The sequence below is a fragment of the Meles meles genome, chromosome 6 (assembly GCF_922984935.1).
Source record: "Meles meles chromosome 6, mMelMel3.1 paternal haplotype, whole genome shotgun sequence".
Taxonomy (NCBI): domain Eukaryota; kingdom Metazoa; phylum Chordata; class Mammalia; order Carnivora; family Mustelidae; genus Meles; species Meles meles.
In genome coordinates, this window is record NC_060071.1 from 146,990,066 (window position 1) to 147,017,908 (window position 27,843).

At 52.4% G+C, this 27,843-nt stretch overlaps 2 protein-coding genes across 11 annotated transcripts in view; one reads left to right on the plus strand and one right to left on the minus strand.

The window, feature by feature from the left end:
* The window catches only part of WDR25 (WD repeat domain 25), a 141,745-nt gene extending 123,863 nt beyond the window's left edge, over window positions 1-17,882 (plus strand). For all 6 annotated transcript variants that reach the window (XM_046007025.1, XM_046007022.1, XM_046007023.1 and 3 more), the window contains 3 exons: window positions 14,421-14,591; window positions 16,795-16,935; window positions 17,433-17,882. In XM_046007025.1, the coding sequence (XP_045862981.1) occupies window positions 14,421-14,591; window positions 16,795-16,935; window positions 17,433-17,654 (534 nt within the window). In that variant the 3' untranslated portion in view covers window positions 17,655-17,882. The remainder of the gene's footprint in view (window positions 1-14,420; window positions 14,592-16,794; window positions 16,936-17,432) is intronic.
* Window positions 17,883-23,106: 5,224 nt separating this feature from the next.
* Window positions 23,107-27,843, minus strand: part of BEGAIN (brain enriched guanylate kinase associated) — a 45,842-nt gene continuing 41,105 nt past the window's right edge. For 4 of the 5 annotated variants that reach the window (XM_046010040.1, XM_046010038.1, XM_046010037.1 and 1 more), the window contains one exon: window positions 23,107-26,915. In XM_046010040.1, the coding sequence (XP_045865996.1) occupies window positions 25,566-26,915 (1,350 nt within the window). In that variant the 3' untranslated portion in view covers window positions 23,107-25,565. The remainder of the gene's footprint in view (window positions 26,916-27,843) is intronic. The other variant, XM_046010036.1, reaches the window with a different exon arrangement.

Here is a 27,843-nt window from a genome sequence, read left to right on the forward strand (position 1 = left end):
TTCTCCTGCCCCTCCATGGCTTACACTTGTCTTCAGGTATCACGGATCTGTTTTGTCTTGTCATTATAAATTAGTTTCCGTTTTCTAGGATTTTTTGTGTAAATATAGTCATAGGGTATGTACTCTTTTTTAAGGTGGCTTTCCCCCCGATTCAGCATAGTTATTTTATTTTGAGATTGATCCAAGTTATTGTATGTACAAATAATAGTTTATCCCATCATATTGATAGGTAGGGTTCCACAGTAAGGATATACTATAGTGTACTTATTTACTGCTGATGGACATTGAGTTGTTTCCAGCATTTGGTTATTACAAATAAAGTTACTATAAACATTCACGTACAAGCCTTTTTGTGAATACATGTTTTCATTTCTTTGGGTGTTATAGATTACATGGTGCCCCTCTCCCATTCATATGTTAAAGCCCTAACCCCTAGTGTGGCTGTATAGGGCCTTTAAAGAGATAATTCAGGTTAAATAAGGTCATAAAGGTGAGGTCCTAATCCAAAATAGAACCCCTGTATTTAAAAGAAGAGGAAGGGACAACAGAGCTTTCTCTGTGCTGCAGAGAGAAGGCCACATGGGGACACGGCAAGAAGTCAGTCTTTAAGCCAAGGAGAGAGGCCTCAGCAGAAACCAGCCCTGCTGGCACCTTGATCTTAGACTCCCAGCCTCCAGGGTTGTGAGAGATAATAAATGTCTGTTATTTAAGCCCCAGACTGTGGTACCTCTTTATGGCAGCCTGAGCAGACTAAGATATTGGATAAATATCTAGGATTAGAATGTCTAGGTCATATCCTAGTATGTATTTAACTTTTGAAGAAACTTCCCGTTTCCCAGATGGCTGCACTGTTTTACAGCCCCACAAACATTGTGTGAGGGTCCCACTGCTCTGTGTCATGGCCAACACTCGCTGTGATAGGCCCTTTACGTTTTGGCCATTCTGAAGTAAGTGTAGCGGCATCTCCCTGTGCTTTTCATTTGCATTTCCCTTTTCATGAGCTTCTTTGCCATCTGCATATTTTTTTGATGAATGTCTAAGTGTCTTGTCTGTTTAAAAAAAAAAGACCGTTTTTGTGTTACTGAGTTTTGAGAGTTCTTTATATATATGTTTATCACATGTATGATTTGCAAATACTTCCAGTGCATGGGTTGTATTTTCGTTTTCAGTGTATTTTTGGAAGAGAATTTAAAAGTTTTGATAAAGTTTAATTTCTCATTGTTTTTCTTTTCTGATCATGCTGTTAGTGTCATGTCTAGGCAAACTTTGCCTAACCTAAGGCCACCAAGATTTGCTTCTGTGTTTATTAGCAGAGGTTGTATAGTTTTGGGCTTTATATTAATCTCTGGTCCGTCTCATATTAATTTTTGTACATAGTATGAGGTAATGGATAGAAATTCCTGGTTTTGCACATGGATATTCAATATTCCTGCAACATTTGTTGAAAACAATACCCACACCTTTGTAACTATGGGAAAATTACTTGACTGAATATGTCTAGGTCTATTTTTTTTTTTTAAGATTTTATTTATTTATTTGAGAGACAGAGATCATAAGTAGGCAGAGAGGCAGGCAGAGAGAGAGAGAGGAGAAAGCAGGCTCCCCGCAGAGAGGAGAGCCTGATGTGGGGCTCGATCCCAGAACCCTGGGATCATGACCTGAGCTGAAGGCAGAGGCTTTAACCCACTGAGCCACCCAGGTGCCCCCTATTTTTTTTTTTTTTTTTTAGACTTTATTTATTTGTCGGAAAGCACAAGCTGGCAGAATGGCAGGCAGAGGCAGAGAGAGAAGCAGGCTCCCTGCTGAACAAAGAGCCTGATACGGAACTCGATCCCAGGACCCTGGGATCATGACCTGAGCCGAAGTCAGAGGCTTAACCAACTGAGCCACTCAGGTGTCCCTGTGTAGGTCTATTTTTATAATATCTTCTCTCCCATTACTTACTTTATCTTTACACCAATACCCCATCATTTTATTTTATTTTTTTAAAGATTATTTATTTATTTGACAGATCATAGGTAGTCAGAGAGGCAGGAGGGAAGCAGGCTCCCTGCTGAACAGAGAGCCCAATGTGGGGCTCGATCCCAGGACCCTGAGATCAGGACCTGAGCTGAAGGCAGAGGCTTAACCCACTGAGCCACCCAGGCGCCCCCCATCGTTTTCTTTTGATCTTTCTCATTATTTTCATCTAATGAGTCTTGAAATCAGGTAGTATAAGTCTTCCAATTTTTTTTCTTTTTCAAAATTGTTTTGACTGTTCTAGGTTCTTTGCACTTATATTTCAATTTTATACCCACGTTGTCAATTTTCTACCCCAAAAGGCCTGCTTGAACTTTGAACGATATTGTGTGTAATCTACCAATCAATTCTGGAGGAGAATTGAATTCTTAACAGTTTCGAGTCTTTCAGTCCATAAGCATAGTATACATCTCCATTTATTTAAATCCAGTTTGGAGCGCCTGCGTGGCTCAGTCTGTTAAATGTCCAACTTGATTTTGGCTCAGGTCATGATCTCTGGGTCCTGGGACTGAGCCCTACCTAGGGCTCTGCGCTCAGTGGGGGTGTGTTTCTCTGCTTCTCTCTCTCTCTGCTCCTACCTACCCCCCCACATGTCCATGAACACTGTCTCTCTCTCTCTCTCTCTGTAAAATGAATAAATCTTTAAAAGAATAAATCTAGTTTAATTTCTTTCACCAGTGTCTTGTAGTTTTCACTGTATAGCTCTTCCACGTTGTTAGTCTTATCCCTGTGTATTTCTATTTTTACACTATTGTAAGTTTCTAATTGTATATTGGTGGTATATGAAAATACACCTATTTTTGTGTATTCATCTTGAATTCCATAACTCTAAGCCATTTATTATTTCTAGTTGCTTTTTTGTAGATGTTGTGTTTTCTGCAAAAATTATCATGTCATCTGTGAATAAAGGCAACTTTAATTCTTTTTTTTCCCAATCTGGATGCCTTTTCCTCCTCCCTGCCACGCTGCGTTCTGTTCCTTCCTTCCAGCTTATTGCACTGGCTTAAGCCTCCAGACCCATGTTGAAATGAAGAGGCGAGGTGGACATCCTTGCCTTGTTCTCTGTATTAGAGGGGAAGTATTCATTCTTTTTCACAGTTAAATATGCTAGCCATGTGTTTTTGTAGCTGCCCCTGTGAATTTCAGGACATCCCTTTTTATTCCTAGGTTGTTGAGAGTTGTTATCGTGAATGAATGTTGGAATAATATGTTTTTCCTACTTACTCAGTTAATGTGGTAGGTTTTGTCAATAGATTTTTAAGTTATTAAAATAACCTTGCATTCTTGGGATAAATGCCGTTTGATCATGATTTATTATCCCCTTTATATCATTTGGGATTGTATTAGCTAAAATGTGTGAAGAATCTTCACATCCGTGTTCAAAGGGATCTTGCTCTGTCCTTCTCTGTAATATCTTTGTCTCCTTTTGGTATCAGGGCAATGCTGGCCTCACAGAATGACTTTGGCATTGTTCCTTTCTCCCCAGTTTGCTGGAAGAGTTTATTTAGAGTTGCTATTATTTCTTCTCTATTTTCTGGAAGTGACTAGTGAAGTTGTCCTAGCCTGAAATTTTCTTTTGGGGAAGATTTGAAACCTCAGACAAAATTTATTTAATAAATACAGGATTATTCCAGTGTTCTCTTTCTCTCTGAGCAACTTTGGTAGTTTGTATCCTTGGAGAAGTTTTTTTCTTTCATCAAAGTTATTTAATTTTTTGGCATAAATTGTCTAGAGGCTTGTTAATTTCATTGACCTTTCCAAAGTACCAGATTTTTGTTTCATTGATTTTTCTTTATTTCTTTTCCTTTTAAAAACTTAATGATTTCTTTTCTTAATTATTTCCTTCTGCTTAAACCTTGGGTTTAAGTTTGTATTCTTCTTTTAGTTTCTTGAAGTAGAAGTTGAGACTTTTGTTCTTTTCTAACATAGATCTTCAGTACCACAGGAGCTCTCCCCCTTGTCCATGAGGGATATGTTCCAAGACCTCCAGTGGATGCCTGAAACCATGATGGGACTGAACCCTGTATATACTGTATACTGTGTTTTTCCCTACACATACATGCTTATGATAAAGTTTAATTTATAAATTAGGCACAGTAATAGATTAGCAATAATAACTAATAATATAACAATATAATATAATAGTTATGTGAATGTGGTCTCTTTCTCAAAATATCTTATTATATTGTACTTCCCCTTCTTTTTCTCGTGATGATGTGAGATGATAAAATGCCTCTGTGATAAGGTGAAATGAGTGACTTGGGCATGTGATGTGGTGTTAGGCTACCACTGACCTTCTGACAATAGGCCAGAAGGGGGATCCTCTCCATCCGGACCACAGCTGACCTCGGTGATTGAAGCTCTGGGAAGCAAAACTGTGGGAAAGGGGGGACTGTTGTGTTAATTTCCCTCTGGGAGTCACAACTATGTTAACGCAACTGTTGATATATTGTGGTTTCAGTTTTATTCAGTTAAAAATACTTTTTAATAGCTTTTTTATTTCTTCTTGGTCCGTGGATTATTACAGGAATGTGCTATTTAGATTCTGAATACTTGGGAATTTTCCAGATATCTTTTATTGATTTTTAATTCTATTGTGGTACAGAACATACATTTTGTGTTTGAATCCTTTTAAAAAGTTTATTGAGACTTGTTTGACGTTCTAGAATGTGGTCTACCTTGGTAAACGTTCCATGTGTAATTGAAAATAATGTTTATTCTCCTGTTGTTGAGAATAGTGTTGTAGATGTCTCAATTAGATTGAGTTGGCAAATTGTGTTACTCAAGTCCTCTGTATCCTTTCTGATATTTCTGAGCATTTGTTCTCTTAGTTAAGAGCAACTGGTTGAAATATGTGACTAGAAGAGTGAATTTATCTTATTTCCTTTTTAAGTTCTATTAGTTTTCCTTCATTTATTTTGAGGCTCTGTAATTAGGTACATAACCATTGAGGATTGTTACGTTTCCCTGATGAATTGACTCTATAATCATTATGAAAGACTTTATCCCTGGTGATATTCTTTATTCTGAAATCTCCTCTGTCTGTCATTAACCTAGGTGTTCCTGATTTACTTTGATTACTGTTAGCATGACACATCTTTTCCATGTTTTTACTTTTAGCCTATTTCTATCTTTGTATTTAAAATGTGTTTCCAGGGGCACCTGGGTGGCTCAATGGGTTAAGCCTCTGTCTTTAGCTCAGGTCATGATCCTAGGGTTCTGGGATCAGACCCCACATAAGGCTCTCTCCCAGTGGGGGGCCTGCTTCCCCTCTCTCTCTGCCTGCCTTTCTGCCTTCTTGTGATTTCTCTGTCAAATAAATAAATAAATAATCTTTTAAAAGAATGTGTTTTGGGGCACCTGGCTGGCATATGTTGTAGATAGAGCATGTCTGCTGATGATAAATTTACTTCGCTTTTCTTCATCCTTAAAAGTCTTTATCTCTCCTTCAGTCCCAAAGGATATGCTTTTGTCTATAACATTTGGGGCTGACGCTCCATCCTGTCACCACTGTCCCTGTGTCCACAGTCTTCTGGGCTCCACAGTTTCTGATACCCCTAGTCCTTCAGATTGCTTCATGTGATGCTTCATTTTTCTCCCTAGGTGCTTTCAAAGTTTTTCCTTTAGCTTCTCAGGAGTTTTATTGTGATGTGCCAGGGCTTGGTTTTCCTTGGTCTCCTCTTCGTGGCTTGCCGAGCCTCTTGACTCAAAGTTTATGCCTTTTGCCAAATTTGGTGCTCTCAGTCAACAAGTATATATATTCTTCTGCACTTCTGCCCTTTCCCTTTCCTTTAGGAACTCCAGTGACAAAAATACTTAAGTTTTTGGTATCATCCCTAAGGAGTCTATAAATAATATTTTTTTTCAGATTGCGTCATTCCTGTTGATCTGTCTTCAGGTTCACAGAGTCTTTCTTTTGTCACTTCCATTTTGTTGTTGGGCTTATTCTATGATTTTTTTTTTTCCAGTTCTAAATTTTTCTACTTAAAAAAAAAAAATGTAGTTCCTGGGGCACCTGGGTGGCTCAGTTGGTTAGACATCTGCCTTTGGCTCAGGTCATGATCCCAGGGTTCCGGGATTGAGGCCTGCATCAGGTTCCCTTTTCAGTGGGGAGCCTGCTTCTCCCTCACCTGCTCCTCCTGCTTGTGTACGCTCTCTCTTTCTGTCAAATAAGTAAATAAAATATTGTTTTGGAAAAAGAATGTTTATCTTATGTCACTGGGGATTATTATAATCACTATTTAAATGTGTCTTGTAATTCCTGCGTCTGGGTCACTTCAGGGCTGACATCTGTCATTTCTCTTTTGTGGTGGTCACTATTTACATGTTACTGGTTCTCTATATGTCAGGCTCCTTCAGAATTATCCTGCATGTTTTGAATATTATATGGTAAGATCCTGGCTCCTATTAAAGTCCCATGGAGAATAGTGATTTGTTTGTCTTAACAGCAACTAACCACGTTAGATTCAGACCCCAAGTTCTTTCTTTCATTAGGCAGTGGCTCCATTTTCATTGCAGTGTTCCGACTCTTTGTGGTGCTGGGCCATGAAGGGGTTAGTTTCAGACTTGGGCAGTGGTTTTCTGATATTCTGCTTCTGCCTCGTCGTGGTATATACTAGCTGGGGTTCCTTTCAAGGCGAAGCAGCCAGAGAAAGTAGAGGAAAAAAGTAATGCGGTTCTCCCCTTAAGGTTGTTATAATAAAGGCCCTTTTCCCCAGATCCTTTATTCAGATGTTTTCTGTCTGGGTTTTGGGCACTTTGCGCTACACCCTCAGAGCACTGCAGTCCTGCAGTTGGGGCTGGTGTTGGGTGTAGGAGAGCAAGTGGATATATTTTTAAATTTTCCCCATACTCTCTGGCTTACAAGGGTCCATTTTCTTGTTCCTTTGACCAGAACGACAGATTTATTTCAGAATTTTTGCTGTCCGTGCTCACCATGTAATTCCTTAATACAGTAAGTCCATTTGTCAAAGTCAGGAGTTAAAAGACAGCAAACAAGCAAACCCCTCCCCCAAACCCCACAAATCTAGGCCCTTAGCTTTCAAATTTTTATTTCCCTCCCCAACCTACTTGCTGTTATTTACTCTTTAAAGCCTTTAAATAGTTGCTTCTTGAATTTTGTCCAGAGCTTTTAGTTGTAATTGTTAGGAGAGAATAAGAAGCCATAGCAGGCTTATTCCATTTTGGGTTAAAACTAGATTTCATCTTTAAATCCAGTCTTTTTTTTTCCTCTTTGCTATGTTTTGAATAATTTCAATTGTTCTGTCTTCTAGTTTACTATTTTTTTTTTTTTTGGCAGCATCTCATCTGCTGTTAATCCCATCTGATGTGTTTTTTCATCTTAAACATTGTGTATTTCATCCCTAGAAGTTCAGTGGGGGACTCCTACATCCTCCGCGTGCCTACCTACCATGGTCACTTTTGCCTCTACCCTTGTCTTTTTCTTTTTTTCTGTTTTTAAATTATTATTTATTAATTTTAAAAATTAACATATAATGTACATAATTTTTAAAATTAACACAATGTAACATATAATGTAAAAGGTAACATATAAAAATTAACATATATGTAATTAACATATAATGTATTAACATATAATGTATATAATTGTTTCAGGGGTACAGGTCTGTGATTCATCAGTCTTACACAATTCACAGCACTCACCCTATCACTACCCTGCCCAATGTCCATCACTCCCTCCCCCCTCTTTTTTTAAGAAGGAGAGAGTTCCTTCCACACGTTGGGATGGGGAAGGGCAGAGGGAGAGAATTTTAAGCAGCGTGGAGCCTGACAGTGGGGCTCAGTCTCACAGCTCTGAGATCATGACTTGAGCAGAAATCAAGAGTCAATGCTCCACTGACTGAGCCACCCAGGTGCCCCACTTTCCTTTACCTTCTTAAACGTATGCTAGACAGATACAGTCACTGTTTTGGTGCCGAGGTCTGTCATCCATCACTTCTGGGTTTGGCAGGGTTTAGAGGCCATAGTATGAGTGGTGTGGTTGCTCCTTGTTTCTAGGTCCCTTTTGTGGACAGAGCTAGGAAAGGTTTTTGTTGTTAAGAAAAAAATACATCATGGGCACTGGGCTGGCTCGGTCGATGGAGTGTATGACTCTTGATCTCAGGGTTGTAAGTTTGAGCCCTCTGTGGGGTGTGGAGATTACTTAAAAATAAAATCTTAAAAAAGAAAAAATATTGATTTTTCCCCCCTCAGTTCAAATTTAGGATTATAGAATTTTTCTTTAACTTCTTTGGTTTTATGTATTTTTCTTTTTTATACTGGAAATTTTTATTTCTATCTACCTTTGCACAATTTGGGGGGGTATATATCAACATGAGCTGTGCGATGACCGAAGACAGGTTTTTTTTTAAGGTTTCTTGTGGTTTTTTTTTGATCTGCAGAGCATGTCCAGTTGGGATCTACCATCAAATTGCTGATTTTCTGTTCAGAATGTGTATTCAACCAAGGATGTGACATTATATTAGTGAGCTTTAGTGTCTCTCCAAATAAATCCCATTTGTGTGGTTAAGCTACCAGCTCAACACACGGTTAGTTTTCTTCGCTTCATTTTGCTTTCACATCTAGAGCCTGCTTTATGCTAATTTGGTTGCGTTGTTTTATAAAATATATACATGACTCTAGAGAAGAAACTGGAAAACCTATGGCTTGGAGGCCCTCTCTAGCCTGCCACTGGCTTGGTACGGTCCTTGAGCTTAGAATGGTTTCTAGGGGTGCCTGGTGGCACAGTTGGTTAAGTGTCCCAGCTCTTGATTTCCAATCAGGTCATGGTCTCAGGGCTGAGAGATCAAGGCCCGCTGTCGTGCTCCACACTCAGCAGGGTATCTGCTTGGGATCCTCTCTCTCTCCTGCCCCTCCCCTTGTGCTTGCATTTGCTCTCTCTCTAATATAAATACAATCCTAAAAAAAGAATGGCTTCAGCATACACATGCCTGCACCCACGTACACGCACACAGGAGAGTAAGCAGCAGTAACGGTATGTGTCCCCAGAACCCTACTGTTTGGCCCCTTGCAGACATCCTCTAAGTTCTGTCTCTAATCCTGTCTCCTCCATTCTCTTTCTCTCTTTATTTACTTCTTTAGTTTCTGGTTTATCTTGCTGGGTTTTTTTTTTTAAGATTTTATTTTTATTTGTTTGACAGACAGAGATCACAAGTAGGCAGAGAGGCAGGCAGAGAGAGGGGGAAGCAGGCTCCCCGCTGAGCAGAGAGCCCGATGTGGGACTCGATCCCAGGACCCTGGGATCATGACCTGAGCTGAAGGCAGAGGCTTAGCCCACTGAGCCACCCAGACTCCCCTTTGCTGTTAGTTTGAATGGAAACAAGCCACACACACACACACACACACACACACACACACACACATGTATGTTCCTGTCCCCACTTCCATTTACCTTGTACACTGCTTCTCTGCCACCTGGGGCTTTTCTTATGGGACAGTGTGCCTTGGCGGCCGCCCCATAGCAGGGCAGGAGGGCAGGCCCCGCTGCATCATCTTCCGGAGTGTGGGTGTTCTAAGGTTTATTCAACTGGTCCCTTCTAGATATACGTTTGGGTTATTTCCAGTTTTTTATTTTTATAAGTATTGCTGCTTTCATTGGTGTTGTACTTACATCTTTTTGGGGTTTTGCCAGTGGACTTTGGGATCGTTCCTACAGGTGGCTTTGCTGGGTCCTGCAGATTGCTGTGAAACAAGGCATATGTTTTTCCTCGATGTTGCCCCAGTTCTCTCCACGGGGATTGTATCATTTTGTGTTTCTGTCAGCGTGTCCAGTTAGCTAATGCCCCACAGCCGCCTAATGAAGTGTGTTGTCAAACTGGGGTTTTGCTAATTTGATAGGTAAGAAATGTCACCTCTGTGTAATTTAAATTTGCAATTCTCTTGTTATGAGCAAATCAAAGGACCAGTTGCATTTCCTTTTATGTGAACTCTGTTTACTTTTCTAGCACCTTATTGTAGAGCTACTGGGTCTTTATCTGTTTTGAGAAACTGTGTAGTAGGGATGGTAACCTTTACCTCTAACGTAAGTTGCAAATAATTCTCCCATTTGTCATTTTTATTTACTTTTTTTTGGTGCTATGCAATAGTCTTTAAAATTATTAGTATTATTTTCATGTAGCCAGGTTAACCCATTTTTCTTCTCATGGCTTCTGGCCTCAGAGTCATGGCTAGGAATGGTTCCCCCAGCTCCAGGTTGTAGAGAAACTCATTCAGGTCCTCTTTTCTATTTTTTTTTAACATAAATTTCTGATCCTTTTTGAATTTATTAACAGAGCCCTTTTTGGTGTCCACTGTGCTCTGTGTCTGGCTGCTTGTGTGAACTTCGCCTATAGAAGGGCCCTTGCTCACTTCTCCAGCCTTATTTTACGTGTAGTTCCTGACATCTTAGCATTTGAAGAGACCTCAGTGTTTATTTTCAGGGAGAAGGGATTGAACTCTGGGGAGAAGAAACTTGCCCAAGGACCCATAGCTCCGAACTGGGCACTCTGGCTCTGGCTGGCTCCAGAAGAGAGGGTTTCTGGACCTCTGCTTCGGGTCAGCACTGGGCCAGGCACACTGGCTTTGTTTGCTGTCGGCCCCATTACTCCCGCCGTACAGGTGCGGAGGGTGGGGCAGACAGGTGTGGTTTGCCCAGGATGGCGAAGTTCAGCAGCAGGGCTCCCAGGTGTCTGCCTGAGCGCTTGGGCCCTCTCCCGGGGAGGGAGGCCTCCACCAGCCTCCCCAGGGCAAGCGGTGACATGACACTGAGCGAGACCGTCTGCTTCTGCCTCCCACACCCGCTGTGGTCTCAGAGTTCCTCGAGAGTCAGGTTTCCTTTGTCTCCGTGTCCAGGACCACCGGAGGACCCGGAGAGTGAACGTCCTCTCCCCGGATGTCTGACCGAGCCAGTGGCACCAGCTTCCCGAGTGTTGGCTCAGCCCCAAGTTCCAGGATGTCGCTGGGAGCCAGTGACCTTAAAGTCCCTGCTTTTCGCACTGTCCTTTTGTTCACTCGTCCGTTTGTGCATCCACTCATTCCCTTGTCCTCCAGCCATCAGTTCAACTCAGCTTCGTAATGCCTGCGCCGTGGGACCCAGTGCTGCCCAAGGGCGACCCGGAAATGGGACAGGTGCCGGTCCCCAGGAACTCATGGTCCTGTGGGGTAGGCAGGTGACTGAGGGAGCACGGCGTCCCACGGGAGCCAGAGCAGTGTGTCCCCTTGCCTTTCCTCAGGCTTGGGTGCAGTGAAGTGGTGGGTTGGGGTCAGGGAGCTAGGGCACCCCCGCCCTCCTCCTTTCTGGGGCCCAGCAGCTCCCAGAGGCTGAGGTTTGCTTTGCCAGTCCAGGCCCTTTGTGGCGATGACCAGAAAGCCAGGTCTGCGGAGGGAGGGGACTCTCTGAGGCATCTAGAAAGTCAGCAGCTGGGCCAGGACTGGAGCCCAGTCCAGCTCCTCAAGTCTAAAGCGCCTCAAACCGATGCACTTTGGAAGGGGCAGGGACACGAGGAAGGGCAGTCTGTGCTTTGGATGAATCAGAGTCCACCCAGAGTTTCCCAGGTTTGTCTGCTGGGCCAAGCAGGTGTCAGATTTCAGGGATGTTGAGTGATTTTCATACCTGAGTGTATCGTGGTGTGGATTACGTCTCCCACTTTCCCCAAAGCCAGAGCCTTCAGCCAAGTATCTGCTTACCTGACAGAGGCCGCCAGCTGCCAGAGGAGTCCGAGGAGGGCTCCCTTCGGGATCCAGCTGGTTAGGCCGCGTCGCGCCGTCCCATGCCCCTGGGATGGGACACACCAGCTGTCGGTGTAATTAAGGTTGCCATAAAACCCACCAGCTAGACACACAAATGGCTCCTCTGCTCTTTCCCGGGGCAGGAGCAGTTGTGAAGGCGAGTAAATCACGTTCAGTGGCGATCACTTCAAAGGTCAGGCTTCTACTTACAGCAGCGTTATTGGCGGGGATCGCCCAGAACACGGCTTGTTTCCCGGCCATTCAGTTTTATGGTGCCCTAATGAATTGGGCCGTTTCCATCCGTTCTCAGGAACGTATAGAACAATGGTTTTCATTCTCCTGGAAAGTTTGTCTTTGGAGGCAGGTGTGTTGGTGGGCTTGCGGGTAGTCCCGTCAAGGACAGGCTGAGGGCCCTGGCACCTTGCTCCTTTCTGGGCCCTCATGCCAACCTCTGGGAAAAGCTACCTCTGGGCTATCGTGAACTAACTTATGTGGCACGCCTGCCCAGTGGCTGCCACTTACCAGGCACTCAGAAGCAGCAAGGAGAGCCCTCTTCTTCCTCTATCCTTTCCTGGGTCAGGAAAGGTGTTTCCCTAGCCCCTGTGGGGATCGAGGTGCTGTGGCCAGAGAGAGGGCTGTAGCACGTGGGCCGGAACCTGCCCACGGAGCTCATGGTCCCTGCGGGGAGATAGGCACTGTCTGGTGTGTGCGGGCACCCACTAGGGGCCATTATCTGTGAGATGCTGTAGCTCTGGGGACTCCTCTCTGCCTCCCCTGCCACCGGGGAGGACAAGCTGCCCAGTGTGCAGGCCACAGCCAGGGACAGGAGTCGTGCCAGATGTACTCTTCTCTTGGTATTTGCTACCGCGGCCGTCTATGGGTTTCCTGCTCCTCACCTGAGTGGCGGTGTTGGAAAGGGCTTTGGGAAAAGGGGAAGAAAGACGATGAGGCCCAGGCAAGTGGGGGCCTGGGGTGGCTGAAGTGAGGGGTGACTGTAATGATGCTGGGATGGGAGCTGACAAAGAGATCACTCCAGAGTCATGATTATGGGGCATTGCTCCCTCTTCTTCTCTCCCCTCCACCGAAGCAGATTCCAAACACTGCCTTGGAAGGCACTTTTGTGAGTTGGACTGTCGTGCAAACTCATGGGAGCTGGTATTGGAGACTGTGAAGGCGTGCAGCGCACCCACCCCAGGCTCCAGCCTCAGACTGGGCAGGCCGAGCATTCGGCTAGCCGCACCCCTGCTGGGCCCCTCTGGCTGGGCGTCTCCCCCTGGTCCCCGCCTCCCGTCCCCGTCCACACTCTGTGAGGCTCAGGGCAGGGGAGCAGCCGCAGGTTGGCTTTCTGCCCTGTGTTCAGAGGCCTGGAGGGCTGCCCTCTCTTTCCTGCCTCTGGACTGATCTTCAGGCTCCCAAATCTCCCAAATCTCCTGAAATCAGCTTAGCTAGGGGCTACTTCTGAAGAGGCTCAGAAAAGAGCAGTCATTTATCCTTACCCTCTCCAGGGAAATTGTCCCCATATTTATCGAGGTAGGGAGTGGCCAGTAGGAGACTGGGTTGTGGGCCCAGGGAAGCAGCAGGGATGGGGAGAAGCCTACCACCCTGGTGGTGGGACTTCGAGCATATCCCTACATCTCTGAGCCTCAGTGTTCCTCATCTGGATAATGGGTCTCAAAACTCCTAAACTGACTTTATAGAGTGCTGCATGTAATGTGAATTTGACTTACACACATTTAAAAGAGGATGATAGGAAATAATATCTGCAAAATTTTAAAGGTTGTGAACTCCAGTTTAAAAAAAAATTTGTCAAGGCTTTCTGAGCCCCAGGCGAGGGACCAGAGAACTGTGTTTATGCTGTGGCCACATGGTGGCGCCCTGGGAGCTGGTAAACAGGCCAGCCAGGACCTGCAGGAAGGCCAGAGGCCACCTTGTCCTGGCCTCTTGCTGACTGTTGCCGTCTGGAGTGTTCTGTCTGTGCGTTTGTTAAGTGGAGCTACTTGTCCGTCCTGGGACCGCCCCAACCTAAACCAGTTGCTTTCGAGTGGAGGGTGAATGTGGTAAAATGCTCTGGAGAAAACAGAGGTGCTTGACAGTTAATCACATTGGTTTACAAGACAGGAAGCTATGAACTATTGGCCGTGACGCTAAGAAGTAAGTGTCTTTAAAGCTACTCTGTGTACTGTGGTTCTGGCTTTATGGTCTCCAAGGACCCTGGCTTTCTGTAGTACAGTTACTGTTCCACAGAGAAGAGGCTGGAATTTTGTGAGGTGTGAATTATGTGACATCTTTAGAAGCAAGAGCCTCTCACTAAATATGGCCTGATATCAAAGGGCATCATTGATGCCCTTTAGGTGCCCTTGGGCAATGGGTCCTTCCCAGAGCTCACTTTCCTGAGTCTCCAGCTGCTCTCTCTAGGTGACTGGTGTGATTGGGAAGATCATCACGCCTCCCTGGGTGGCCAATGGATGGCGGCCATGTGTCAGTAGATGTGGGGTGGGCACGTGACAGGGAGGACTGTCTGTGGGGAAGGGCCACAAGGCAAGGCTGTATCTCCTGGCAGCCCAGCACTGCCCTCACTGGACCCCCCTGCTGTCTGGGCCCTTGGTGGCCCTCCCCTCGGGTACCTGCCCTGTGCTCCCAGGGCCCAGCAGCATGATAGGTACCCGCTCTTGCAGGTCGTGAGAAGCTACAAGGCGACCATCCAGCAGACCTTGGACATCCTCTTCCTCCAGGAAGGCTCTGAGTTCCTGAGCAGCACAGATGCTTCGAGCCGGGACTCTGCTGACCGCACCATTATTGCCTGGGATTTTCGGAGCTCTGCCAAAATCTCCAACCAGATTTTCCATGTGAGAAACCCTGTTTGGCATTGCTTTTCCGTTTGCTTCAGCCGCAGGATGTAGCCCTAAGCTGCTGGGATCCCAGGTTACTTCCTGTGAGGATGGTTCAGCCGGCAGGATCTTTAGAGACCGTTCAGGTGCCTGAAATCTCTTGGGTCAGGGAGACAAGCGCAGGTCCAGGCCTGCCTAGAAAGCTTTCCGGAGGTTCCAGATCACAGCACCTCCATGACTGTCCTACTCCTCCTCTGTCCAGCCTTGCCACCCCACAGGGGAAGGTGTGGGGGGCCATTCATCCAGATCAGTAGAAGACAGCTACACGATCCAACACACTCCTGCTTTCCTTCTGCCACCCCAGCCAGCCCCCAGGTTTCTGTCGCGCCCTTGCTCAGTGTGTTTGGCAAGAGCTGTGACTTAGAAGTTCAAGCAGGGAACCAAGGTTAGACCACCTCTCTTAGAGTCCTGGATTCACCACTTACCAGCCCGTTATGTAGCCTCTTTGATTCTCATTTTCCTCTTGGGAAATTGAGAATGAGAAGGCTGTTTACCTCATAGAGGGCTTCTGAGAATTGAAGATGATGCTTATAAAGGATCTAGCACAGTGCCGGGCACAGGGGGCTCTCCATCAGTGGGTTACCTGTCACCACCATCACCACCATCAAATCCAGCATCTTCACCACCGCCGCTACCACCACCATCATCATCACCATCACCACCATCTCCATCATCGTCATCGTATGAGATTTTAATTAAGCCATGGCTCATCTCTTCGGTACTCCCCCTGCCGAATTGAAAAACATATACTAGGTGTACATGCGTACCTGCTCCCCTTCCCTGCTTTTCCTTTTCTCCGAGGCTTCTACTTGACCCTGAGCAAACCAGCCTCTAGACCTTTACTGCAGGGAGCTAGTGTAACCCGCTGGGAAGGACAGGCCCTGGAGGGGGCTGCAGGGGCCCGTCGGGCCACCCGGCATTCTGCGTCCAACAGCCTGTGCAGAAACCAGGGCAGGTTGTCGGGGTGGGGGGAAGTGCTGAATGCCCCAGCCGTTGGCCCTCTTAAAAATCACACATCTCCCTTCCTGGGCGGCTGAGCAGGCGCTCTGCTCGGTGGCAGCATGCGGGGGAGCTTGTTAGCAGGTGGCCATGGCCGCTGCGCCCCCGACGGACACAGGAGTCCACAGCTATATTCCACCTGCTCTGCACATGGCTCCCCGAGTTTGGGCTCTTTTAGATCCTGTGTCTTCAGGGCGACACGTAGAATAAAAGAAGAACAGGTGCATTGAAAAGGGAACTTGTAGGGTGTGTCCACGTGACCCAGTCTGTCAGACAGTGCCGGTTCCTTGCCTTGTGCTTTGCACACTTGGTTTGTGCCTTCGTCTTCTCACCTGGCCCGTTCACCTCCTAGTTACCATGTGTGGGGGCCGCGGGGAGCCTGGGCTGGACGGGGGCTACCCTGAGGGCTCCCTGTGGAGGCGGGAGGGGGTGTGTGGACTTGTTTCCTGTCACTCTGTAGCAAAGCACCTCAGAGCTCTGGCTTAAACTAACAAATTCACTGTCAGTTTTGGAGGCTGGATGGCCACTAAGTCTCACTGGGTTCAAGTCAAGACTTGGTCTGGAGCTTCTGGGGGAGTGTCTGTCCCGCTTCTTCCGACGCTCTGCTCTACCTGTCACCTTCTCTGGGTGTCAGCTCCTGGCTTCCTTCTCTAAGGACACATGTGATTGCGTGTAGGGCGATATTAGGGGATATTATCCCCACCACAAGAAGCTGAACTTAATTACATCTGCAAAGACACCCCCTCCACATTTTTGCCGTATAAGGTGACATTTACAGGGCCCAGGAATCAGGGGATAGATGTAGTTTGGGGGGCCATTTTCCAGTCCCCCACTAGGACCATGAAGCAAGGGATGTTAGGAAGGGCAAGAAAACAGATTAGCCGCAGAACTTCCAGAAGGAACGTGGCTCTGCTGACACTTTTGCTTTTAGCCTGGTGAGACCTCTGACTTCTAAGACTCTAAGAGTAAATGTTAGTAGTTTTCAGCCAGCAAGTTTGTGGCATTTTGTCACATCAGCCCCAGGAAATGTGTAGAGACCCTGAAGCCCAGGTGTGGGGGCTGGACCTGAGGATCCAGGAGTAGAGAGCTGGTGGCGTGTTTGTTGCAGCCGGGGGCCAGTGGGAGCCTTTTCCACCCTCTCTGTGGCCTTACTGTTTCTCAGGAGAGGTACACCTGCCCCAGCCTCGCCTTGCACCCCCGGGAGCCTGTGTTCCTGGCGCAGACCAATGGCAACTACCTGGCTCTCTTTTCTGCTGTGTGGCCCTACCGGATGAGCAGGAGACGGCGCTACGAAGGGCACAAGGTACTGAGTTCCTAACCCCCAGCTCGAGAGCAGAGCCCTAGCCCCAGAGCCTCCCGCGGTCGATCTGGGGCCCCAGAGTGCACAGACCCTCTTTCTGGGTAGTTCCTGTTTTCTGTTTCCCAGGGGACACATGCCGTGTGGCCTGGTATTCACTGAACGCCCTGGGCCACCCCCGGCCCTATGTCCAGGCCCCAGCTGCTGGGCAGGAAAGGTTTTCCCTGACTTAGTGGTTCACAGGACAGGCCATGGGGGTGGGGGAGGGAGGACAGGACAGGGGTGGGGGCTCTTTCTGCATCTGAGAGCTGCCTCACTGGGGCAGAAGGGGCCTGGGGACTCCGTGGCTGCCGGTGAGACCAGACATGCAGCTTTGCCGAAGCCGTTTCAGCCGCATTCCCCTAAACCGGCTCCGCGCAGCAGGCTGTGTGCTGGGCCCGGGGTTATGGAGGGAGCTGGGGCTGCCTGCACGGCCCGCTCACCCTCTGTGTTGCCCTCTGCAGGTAGAAGGCTACTCGGTGGGCTGCGAGTGCTCCCCGGACGGTGACCTGCTGGTGACGGGCAGCGCCGATGGCCGAGTCCTGCTGTACAGCTTTCGCACCGCCAGCCGGGCGCGCACACTGCCAGGGCATACCGAGGCTTGTGTGGGTGCCGCCTTCCACCCTGTGCTGCCCTCCGTCCTCTCCACCTGCTCCTGGGAGGGCGACATTAAGATCTGGCACTGAGCCTCCTAGTACAGAGCCTTCTGGATGCCGGCCAGGCCCTGGGCTTCCATTCTTCCTCAGGGTGGGTGGGGGTGAGGAAGTGCTGAGGTTGCCTCCGGTCAAACCTTCTGAGCCTCGGTTTCCACATCTGTAAAATGGGAACAGAGACGTGTTTGCCTCAGGGTTGCGAGGCCGGCATCAGTGGAAGTGGCTGGCAGGTGGCTGTTCAATAAACGTGGGTGTCCGCTCTTTCTTAGGTTATCTCAGCGACAGATGAGTGCTGGCCGCCCCCTTGTGCCCGCGCCCTCTCAGGCCCTCTGGGGCTCCAGGATAGACCAGTGGGAGCTTGAGATGGGGCACCCCCTCTGCTGATCCTGATGAGGGACCCGACTCCTGGGGCTGTGGGGGCCCGGTGGGGGCCCGGTGGGGGCTCTGGGTTTAGAGCTGCCCTCAGGAGCTCCGTATGGGAGCACGGCAGTCCCCACCAGCGTCGCAGGGCCCAGGCTGCCTCTGTCTCCCCACCAGACGTGGCTCAGGGAGTCCCACTCCCTGTAGGGTGTGCGCACCATCCTGGCGAAGAAGCATGTGTAGAGGGCTGCTGGGGAGCCCTGAGGAGTTAGGCTGGCAGCAAGACCTGGCCCCCCGGGGCCTGGGCAGGCAGGTGAGCCTTAGTACCAAGTCTCACCAGGGCTATAATCAGGGCCATGCGAGAGCCCGAGGATCCACTGTAGGTGAGGAACTGCAGGGGAGCAGGGGTGTCCCTGTGGCTTTGGAAGGCTTCCTGCTGGAGGGGGACTGTGAGCGGGTGAGGAGGCATCCCCGGCAGGGCAGTCAGTGAGGGAGTGCAGAGGACCCGACCAGGAGGCCCGTGGGCAGGGGAGCCATGGGACTGGGAGCCATGGGGTGCCCAGCTTTGCCTCTGCAGAACCTGGGTTCCAGGCCAGCTCTGCGGTCGGCACAGCTGAGACCTTGTGAGTCGTCTCCTCTCTGGGCCTCATTCTCCCATCTGTAAGGCAGTGGCAGGACCCTCTGCCTTCAGGCTTGCTGTACGGCTCCAAGGAGGTCAAGTCTGTGGTAGGTGTCACTACACCCGGGGTTCCAGTCCTAGGAAAGGAACCGGACAGATGGGGAAGGGCATCTGGAGCTTGCAGAGGGTTGGTGCATAAATATGTTTATTTCAGTATGTCTAACTTGCTCAGGGGTCCATGAGCCAGGCGTTCTGGGAAGAGGGAAGGGCAGTGCAAAGGCCCTGAGGTCAGGCTCGTCCTAAGGGCTGACTCCTTTGCTAGCCTTCATCCCTGCCCCTGCTTCTGCCCCATAGTCAGTGGGGACCCTGGCCGGCAGTGGGTGTTGAGTGGACGCAGCACTCAGCGCAACAGTGGACGCTGCGCCTGAACGTGGGGGGCACTTGCTCTTCAGGCTGCTGAGAGAAGTGAACCTCCAGGCTTGTGTGGGTACAGGGGCCCAGTGACTCTATGCTGCCAGGCTGAAAGTTGGCGGAGCTCAGGTTGGGAGCACTTTCTTTTTTTAGGCTCAAGAATGGCCGATTTGGTAAAAAGAAAGAGAATCATGTCCCAGGCTCTGAGGGCCTGGTCCCTACAGACGTAGAGCCGCCCATGAGGCCCTGGCCCTGGCAGGGGGGCAGGGGGAGCGGAGGCCGAGCGAACGTCCATTCAGAACGTGGCGCAAGTGATGGACACTCCTCCCTCACCCTGGCGTGGCCGCCCTGCTGGGCCTCCCGCCCGCACGCTTTCTCACCCCCACCCCCCATGAGTTCCCCTGCTCTGTGTGGGAAGCTCAGTGATCTTAGAAGCCTGGACTCAGGTCGCTTTATCTGTGAAATGGAGCCTTCCCATATCACCGGTATCCCTTACAGGCTAATGGCTTCCTCCATGGTGCTCCCATGGTGTGATGCCTCAGGGCCTTTGCTCCTGCCGTCCCTTCCACTGGGTCATGATTTCTCCCAGTGCCCCCTGGCTCCCTGCCTGTCTCATGGGATGTGTAGACAGTGGGTGGGCCTTCAGGGAGCCTCCCCTGACCTCTGTGCCTAACACGCTCCTGTTGTTCTCGGTCTTTTTACCCAGAGTGCTTAGCTCTGCCTGAGGTTTTCCCTGTCGCTGACACACAGCTGTGTGCAGTGGAGTGTACGCTTCCCAGGACGCTGGGTGCCTGTTCCCTGCTGTACGTCTGGCCCCGGGCACACAGTAGGTGTTCAGTGAACAACTGCACTTGTGGCTCATTGGCAGGACACAGGCTTTGGGGTCAGATTCGCAGACTTAAATCCTGCCGTCACCTTTCATTGTGTGGCCGCAGGGAAGTGCTGAGCCGCCCAGTGCCTCGGTTTCCCTGTCTGTGAAGTGAGAATTGGTAGTACCCAGCTTGTGAGGGTTAATGAGGTTGAGGTCTGTACAGCTCTTGGCAGGACGTGTATGCAGTAAGCACTCAGGAAACAACAGCAGGGAGTATTGGTAGTAATAGTATCAGACCGCCATTTGTCGCGGCGCTGAGACAGTTTAGACCAGAGGGTGCATGCTGGCCCCATTCTCAGGCCTCATCGTGGCAGGCCAAGGATGGACGAGTCCCTCTCTCACCCTCTGGGCCTTGGCTTGAGCCTGCTTCACTCTCACGGCAGAAGCCACCAGCAAGGGGCTGCCGCCTTCCTCTGTTCCCACTTGACAAAAGTCTCAGGGAAGGAAGGCGCTGATCGACTAGCTTCTGGTCACACCCACTCCGGACCAGGGGTCCTTGGCCAGGCGCAGCTCTCACCATGGAGCCAGAGGGAAGTGTGGTGGGACCCCCATAGGTGTTTTCATGAGGGTGTATCTCCCCAGATCCAGCCTGAACAGGTCCTCGGACACGCTTGTCAAGTGAATGAGTGATTTGTGAATGAATCTGGACAAGGCCAGGAGGAAGGGCTGCCCTTGTCTGCCCTTGTCTGCAGCGGGGACTGGCTTTCCCAGAGCACTTCTCGTCTGCCTGTTCCACCTCTGCTTTCCACCGTCCAGCTCTAGATCCTAGAGGCCGGATGTCCTGCCGTCTAGTGTAGCCTGAACTGGGTGGTTTTCTGCCTTTCTTGTGTGGAGTATCTTCTGAGTATGAATTACAGCTCATGGTTTGCTTTCCCTGCAGTGACATATTATTATTACCACTTAAAAAAAAAGAGACTTATTTGTTTATTTTAGAGAGAGGGCACGAGCAGGAGGGGCAAAGGGAGAAGGAGAGAATCTGAAGCAGACTCTGTGCTGAGCTTGGAGCCTGACACAGGGCTCAGTCCCACGACCCTGAGATCCTGACCTGAGCTGAAACCAAGAGTCAGACGCTTAACTGACTGTGCCACTCAGGCGCCTCATTACCGCTTGTTTAATATGAGCATTGTTTACAGACTATATTAAATCAGGCTTTGCTGTGAGTGTTGCGTGTGGCCAGCAGTTGCCCACCCCGTCTCCTGCACTGAGCACACACCCCGGCTGCCTGCAACCCTGTGGGGTTTGGAGTCGGGAGGCTGGCTCGGGCCCCAAGCCCAGCACTCACTTGCTTGGGATGTTGGCGGGTGCTTCGCTTCTCTGAGCCTGCTTCCTCTTCTATAGACGGGCCTGTGGGAACAAGCAGGGCAGGAGACGCGGAGGAAAGCCCGGGCGGATCGCTGCCGTCTCTCTCCGCTTCACTCGGGGCCAACAGCATCCAAGTCTCTGTTGGCCAAGTCCGCCGCGTTTCCATGCGCGTCCCCTTGAGCCAGCCAGAGCTCTGATCTTCCTGGGGCAGGGTCCGTGCAGGGCTCCCCACTCTGGCTGCTTCTTGGCGCTTTCCTCTCTGGACTTGATGCCTCAACTCCATGCCCTGCGGGTGCCGGCTGCCAACACCCCCCCAGCGCCCGCAACCTTTGTAGGTTATTTTATTGGGAAAGGATGGCAGGCATGCTCCGTGCCTTTATCGCTTTCTCCGAACGCCGTCTTCTAGAGCCTTCTTAGAGGCTCGCTCGGATCCTCTGCAAGGTGTTGGGGAGTTCATCATCTGCAATTTTAAAATAAGGGAGCTAAATCTAGACAGTGCGGAGCTGGAATGAAAAGAAGCGTGGGCCGGGCCGTCCACCCTCCTTCCCGGGGCTGAGTGCTTTCTTGTACCCTCTCCCCTGTACTCCGGGACACAGACCTGAAGCGTTCGTGGGAGAAGAGCAGTTTCCTCCAGGGGTGCCGGCGTGTGGCTGCGGGTGCTGCCGGCCGGGGGTGATGCTCGAAGCCGCACCCCCACCGCCCAGGGGGCCCCGCTCTGCTGTCCAGTGGCGGGCACTGCTGCGTGGGACACCGTTGGACTCTGAAGCATGTGCTCTTTCCCTCTCTCCAGCCTCTCCTGTGGCTCCCCGTGCACCAGGACAGCCAGCGATCATGGAGACCCCTGGGGATCTCCTGACGTCCCTAGGCTGCAGAAGGGGAGACTGGCCCAAGGTCACATGGCGAGCAAGTGGCAGAGCCAGCCCAGCGCTGCCCTGGCTGGGGGTGGAGAAGAATGCACAGCTTGGCAGGAGGCGGGTGGATGCACGGGTGGGGCGGGCCAGGGGCGAGAGGAAGGAACCCCACTCTGCGGCTGGCGGGCTGCCTGGGTAGATGGGGCTAAGAAAGTAGAGAGCAAGGCCTCGCCATAGCCCAGAAGTTCCCATCTAGCAGAACATCCCAGGACAGATTTCGAGGGAAACTGGTGGCCCCCAGGCTGAACCCTAAGGCAGGCGCATGGAAGCATAGAGACATTTCTAGAACTCCCCTGCGATCACATATCACACATCACAGGCCTTCCCTCTGTCTGAAATGCCCGCTGACGACGTCTTCATCCTTCAGTACCCAGCATGAGCGTCCTCCTCGAGGGCTGCTCTCTGCCCACTGGAGCAGGAGGGACCTTTGCCTCTCTGCAGGGCTCTGTATTCTTGAAGCCTTGGGCCTAGGGTCACACCATCTGCCTCCCCCCGACCTCTGAGTTCGTTGTGGGCAGAGCAGGGACCCCGTGGCCAGCCCAGGGCAGGTGCCCACCAGCCCCGTTATCAGGAAGAGGAGGGACGCACCAAGTCCCCACTGAGGGGGGTTCGGAGAGTCGCTCACCAGAGCCACCTGCACTCATGAGACCCAAGGTCCTGCAGAGCTGGTTTGGAGCCAGGGGGATTTGAGCGAAAACCAAGTCTTTCCAGCTCAGCCCCTCAAGAAGTGGTTTGGGACCATAGCATCCCATGCCTGCCAGCCCCCACTCAAGGTGGTGTCAACTTGAGTCTGCTCAAAATCACGTGATGGAACTCCAGACACCCCACCCCCTTGCTCTGTGTGGCCAGGTCAGCCCATCGTTGTAGGCTGCCTGGCTCTTGGCCAAAGAAGTCACTGTCCCCGCCCAGCCCCGAGCAGGCCCTCTGGAAACAAGACCCCCTCGGGGCTCCGACTGGCTGGTTTTGGAGGTCATGGCAGGGCAGCTCTGTGAGCTCTGCGGGATGCTTGGGTGACCATGTGGGGGCTAAAGCCCCAAACCTGAGAGGGCCCTCGGCCCAGTCTGCAAAGCCGCAGGGTCCCCAGCCCTGCTACCCAGGGCCTGACACTTCTGAGTCCATCGGCCGTGGGGAGCGAGAGCCAGGCCGGACTGTAATCCCCTGGAGGAGGGAAAGCGGAGGCCGGAAGAGGCAGCCCCACCCCCATTCGCACAGCCAACGTGTGGGGCTGACTAGATGCGGGCTCCCCTCTGGGAACACCTCTGAGGGTCTGCTGGGTGCCAGGGGCCACGTGCTTCCCCCTCATTCAGGGTCGCTTCCTGTCTGCCTGTGAGGAAACTGGGCCCCCAGAGGGGAGCCGACTCCCAAGCTTCTCCCCGTTCCCTCTGGCTGGAGGAGACGGCTTCCTGGGGCACGGCTTCTCGGCAGGGTGATTGGGCCGGCGCTGGGCTCTCCTGCAGAGGCAGGTCAAGTGCAGGGATGCTGGGAGCCCCTGCTGATGCCCACCCTCCTTGGAGGCCCCTGGCAAGAGGCAGACTCACCCTGGGTCTACACTGCAGGGTGAGCCAGGCCACTGCAAGGACTGCACCCGGAGCCGGCTGGTGTCCAGCAGGAAGGGTCCAGGCCCTTGGAGGGAGCAGACCCTGTGAGGACTGGCCTCCACCCTAGGCTTTGCAGAACCCCCAAGTAGATTCTCGAGGACAGGGACGAGCGTGCATCTGAGATAACCAGGCTCATGAGGAAAGGAGACAGCAAGAGCAGGAACCAAGAGAAACCCACAAGGGAAGTGCCAGACGCAGTCTGACCCGGCTGTGCCCACATGTTTAAGGAAACAAAAGGCAAAGCGAGAAATGATCTCCAGGGAGCAGGACACTGAGGAGGCAGTGTAGGTTTGCGAGACAACCGAACAACATCTAGGAATGGACAAATTCACAGAAAACTACACACCCAGTGGCTGTGTTGGGTGTGCACAAAGCTGAATGCGTGTGAGGGAAGGCAAATCACGTGGGCTGAGCTCGGGGAACCCCCAGTGCAGGACACGCAGGGGGGAGGGCAGCGTGCCCAGAGGGTGCAGTGAGAGGGGCTGTGTCTAAGGCAGTCCCAGGAAGAGAGAGGAACGGAAAATTAAAGTTGAGCATTTTCCAGAACTGGTGAAGTAGACCAACCCGCAGATCCAAGACTCCTGTGAACCCCCAGGAAGGGCACATGCACAGCGACACGCCTCAGGACCTGCAGACAACTGGAGGGACATTCCGAAGGGGCCAGAGAGCAGAGGGCAAGTCGTCCGAGGACAGCTCCCCACGGATGGACGGACGGACGGACATCCCCACACTAATAGGAGGCCGGGGAACGCGCAGACAGCATCGCCGTGTGTGTGTGTGTGTGTGTGTGTGTGTGTGTGTGTGTGTGTGTGTTTTGGGGGAAGAGACCCCCCCCCGCTACCTCCCTCCACAGTGAGAACTCCCTTCACAGTGGGGCCAAACAAAGACATTTCAGAGAAATGAGAGCTGCTTTGAAGGAGCGCCTCGGGGATGTCCACGCAGAAGCCAGATGCGAGACGTGAGAGGGGGTGAGGGGCAGCAGGAGGAGGGGAAGCGAGAAGGCCCGTCCTAGAAAGCGCAAGAAGGCCCAGCAGGGTCAGACAGTGGCGGCGCTCGGATGCTGCCCAGGATGCTGGGTCTCTGCGGTCTTAAGGCGGAGGGGAGAAGAAACAACCCGGAGCCCGGTTCTTTCCACCGATGTCTTTTATTAATGAACGGAAGTACAGTACTAACAGACCGGGCATGCATCGCAGACGACAGGAAAGCGAGCCACAGACGCCGGGAGTCAAGGGCCTCATTACGTCTGAGGTAGAGCGAGGTGATGCCGGGGAGCGGGACACTGGGGGACGAGCACCGGCCCCACTCGGGACTACGGACCACGGGAGAGCTGGGGTGGTGTGTCGGTCACACGGCGAAAACAGTTTAAAAACATTTCACATCCCTCCACCCATTCCAGTTCCCCTCTTCGTGGACAGAGTTTCGGGTTCCCTCGTCACCGGCTCACGGGGGGGTGTCTCCACGAGACCCCGTCCTTCCCCTCCCAGGGGCAGGCCCTACTTGTCCTCCCCGAAAAATAAAGGAGCTTTGTGTTGAAAACGCCAAGGCTGCCGTCCAGGGAGCTGGAGGCCAAGTGCGTTAAGAAAGACCCTTTTTCTCTATAAAAATAGTTTCACTTTATAAAAGGGGGGAATGCTCATCTCAGGTGGGGAAGGATGTTGGGGCGTGAAAAACATTCCACCGTGGTGGGGCTGGGGTGGACGAGATGGTGTGGGAGGGGTCCTCCTCTCAGGCTCAACGGGGTTGGGGGGAACAGAGGGTGCTGGCTGGCGGGGGGGCTGGGGAGGACAGGTGTCTGGGAAGAGGCGAGCTGTGCCCTCTGGGGCCCAGGGGTGGGAGGGGGCGGCCCCGTGGCCGCGGCCTGCAGGCAGGCGCTCAGTTGAGCAAGGTTCCGTAGAGCTGCGCTTTCGTGAGGCTGTCCTTGCGGCTGAGCCCCGAGCCACCAGTCCGAGGGAAGGCCGGCTGGGGGCTGAGGCGGGCGGCGGGGTGCATCTCCGGGGAGGCCTCCATGGAGCTGGGCTCCAGGGAGTCCCTGGAACTGTGGGGGCTGTGCTCGGGCTCGGGGCTGCCGCCTGCCCCGCACAGCTGCACCCCGAGCCTCTCCGCGTCCCCCTGGCTGGGTGCGTAGCCGGGCAGCGGGTCAGCCGCACGGCCGGGGCTCAGGCTCAGGTCGCCGCTGGCCCGGAGGAAGCGGGACTCTGCCAGGTGGCCCTGGGAGAGGTCGTCACCCTCCGAGAAGCTGTCGGCCTTGTAGGTGGCATAGAGGGGGCTGGCGCGGCCCTCGGCCTTCTTGCCCGGGCTGCCCCCGCTGCCGAAGTAGCGTTCCGAGAAGCTGCAGGGTGAGGCGCGGCTGGCCGTGGTGGCCGGGAAGGAGTAGGCGCCAACGTCCTCCACGCTCAGGGGTCGCCACTGGCCCCGCACGTCCTCCCCAGCGAGCCGGGCCGTCCCCGGCTTGGCCCGCAGGCTCCACAGGTTTGGGGGCATCAGGGCCTGCTGGGGGCCCGGGGAAGCCGGGAAGCGGAAGGGCTCGGCTGGGTACGGAGACATGGTCCGCGCAAACCCCGGGGCCACCTCGGCCTCGAGCGGCGCTGCCACGCTGGCCGTGGCCTTGGCGAAGCGCGGGCTGCCCTCGTAGGCAGTGGCGGGCGGCTTGCGGTCGAAGAGCTCGTCGCGGCTGTTCAGGTAGATGGCCTGCTGCGAGGCCGTGAGCGTGCTGGCCTGGGCGTGCTCCTTCTCCTCCGACGTGGCGCTGAAGCTCGAGTACGAGCTGGACGTGGGTAGTGAGCCCGCGTAGCCTGGGAAGGCCTCGTGCCGGAAGCCCGCGGGGAAGGCGGCCGCCTCGGCCTCCTCCTCCTCCTCGGCCGCGCTGTCGGTGGAGTTCTGGGCCCTCAGGAAGCCCACGTCGGTCACGGGCGCGTCCCCGCTGGGCCGCCGGGTGCGCCGCCGCTCCTCGGGACAGTAGAGGGCCGTGTCGCTGCAGTAGATGTCTCCCTTGTAGGGGGGCCGTGGGCCCTGCTTCTCCGCCCCATCCCGGAAGGCCAGGTCGCGGGCTGAGGCGTCGGACAGGCGGGAGGATAGGCTGGTGGGGTCAGGCTTCTCCAGCACCTTGGCAATGACGCAGGTGGGGACGCTGTCGGCATAGGCCGGGTGGCAGAGCGGGGAGGGCAGGCTGCAGCCGTGCTTCTCCATGTGCAGGCTCACGCGCTCCTGGAAGTTGGAGGGCAGCTGGGACAGGTCGGGTGTGGGGGGGGGGAGGGCAGGGACGGGGTAGCAGTCAGCCCGGCACCTGTGGCTGGGGCCGTGACCAAGAGACGCACAGAGGGAAGAGGGACCCGGCCACGGCTTCTCAAACTACACCCTAGGGCCAGCACCCAGGACTCTGGACGGCACCGTCTCCTGGGGAAGGTTCCTGAGACTCGCCCAAGGACCCCCTGGTCACCTCTGTCTCTCCAGCCTACAACGGCCGGGCTCTGAAGAGCCCAGAAGGTGGAACCAGGGTCTGACTTGGGCCCTTCGTGGGGCTGCAGCCACCTTCATCTCTTCCTACTTGAGGGGCCTGCTTGCTCTCCCGGCCCCAGGGTCTGTCGGGGCACCCCCTACCGGGTCATGAGGCCTGGGTGCTCCTGAACAAGACAGACTCAGATGAAACACAGACTGGGGGCCAGGTGCCCCGCGGCTTCTGCACGAGCACCAGGTCCCCCGTGGGGCCGTCCCACTACTGTTTGATCCATTTTGTGAGTGTCTTAGGTGCGGCCCAGGCCCAGGGGAGAGGGTACACGGGCCGAGGCCAGGGTGAGGGCAATGCGTGAACCTGGGGCAGCCTGGCGGGGCGGCGGGGGGGGTGGGGTGGGGGGAGGGGATCCTGGGGCCTTGGCTGAGTCACTCCACGTGAAGCCAGTTTTCTCATCTCTGAAATGGCCACTGTCAGTGATGGTGCCCAAACCAAAGCCTAGAGTTTATACGAGGCTCAAACGGGGGTCACTGCCCCCTCAGTGCTCCGTGGACAAGGAGCTTGGAGCAGGGTCAAGGAGCAGCCCCCCGAGGCAAGCACGGGGAACGGGCAGGCCGTCCAAGCTGGGTGTGGAGGTGTCGGGGTTGGGGGGACCCTGCACCACGTTCAGAAAGGCCAGGATCCTTGCAGGACAGAGGAGGA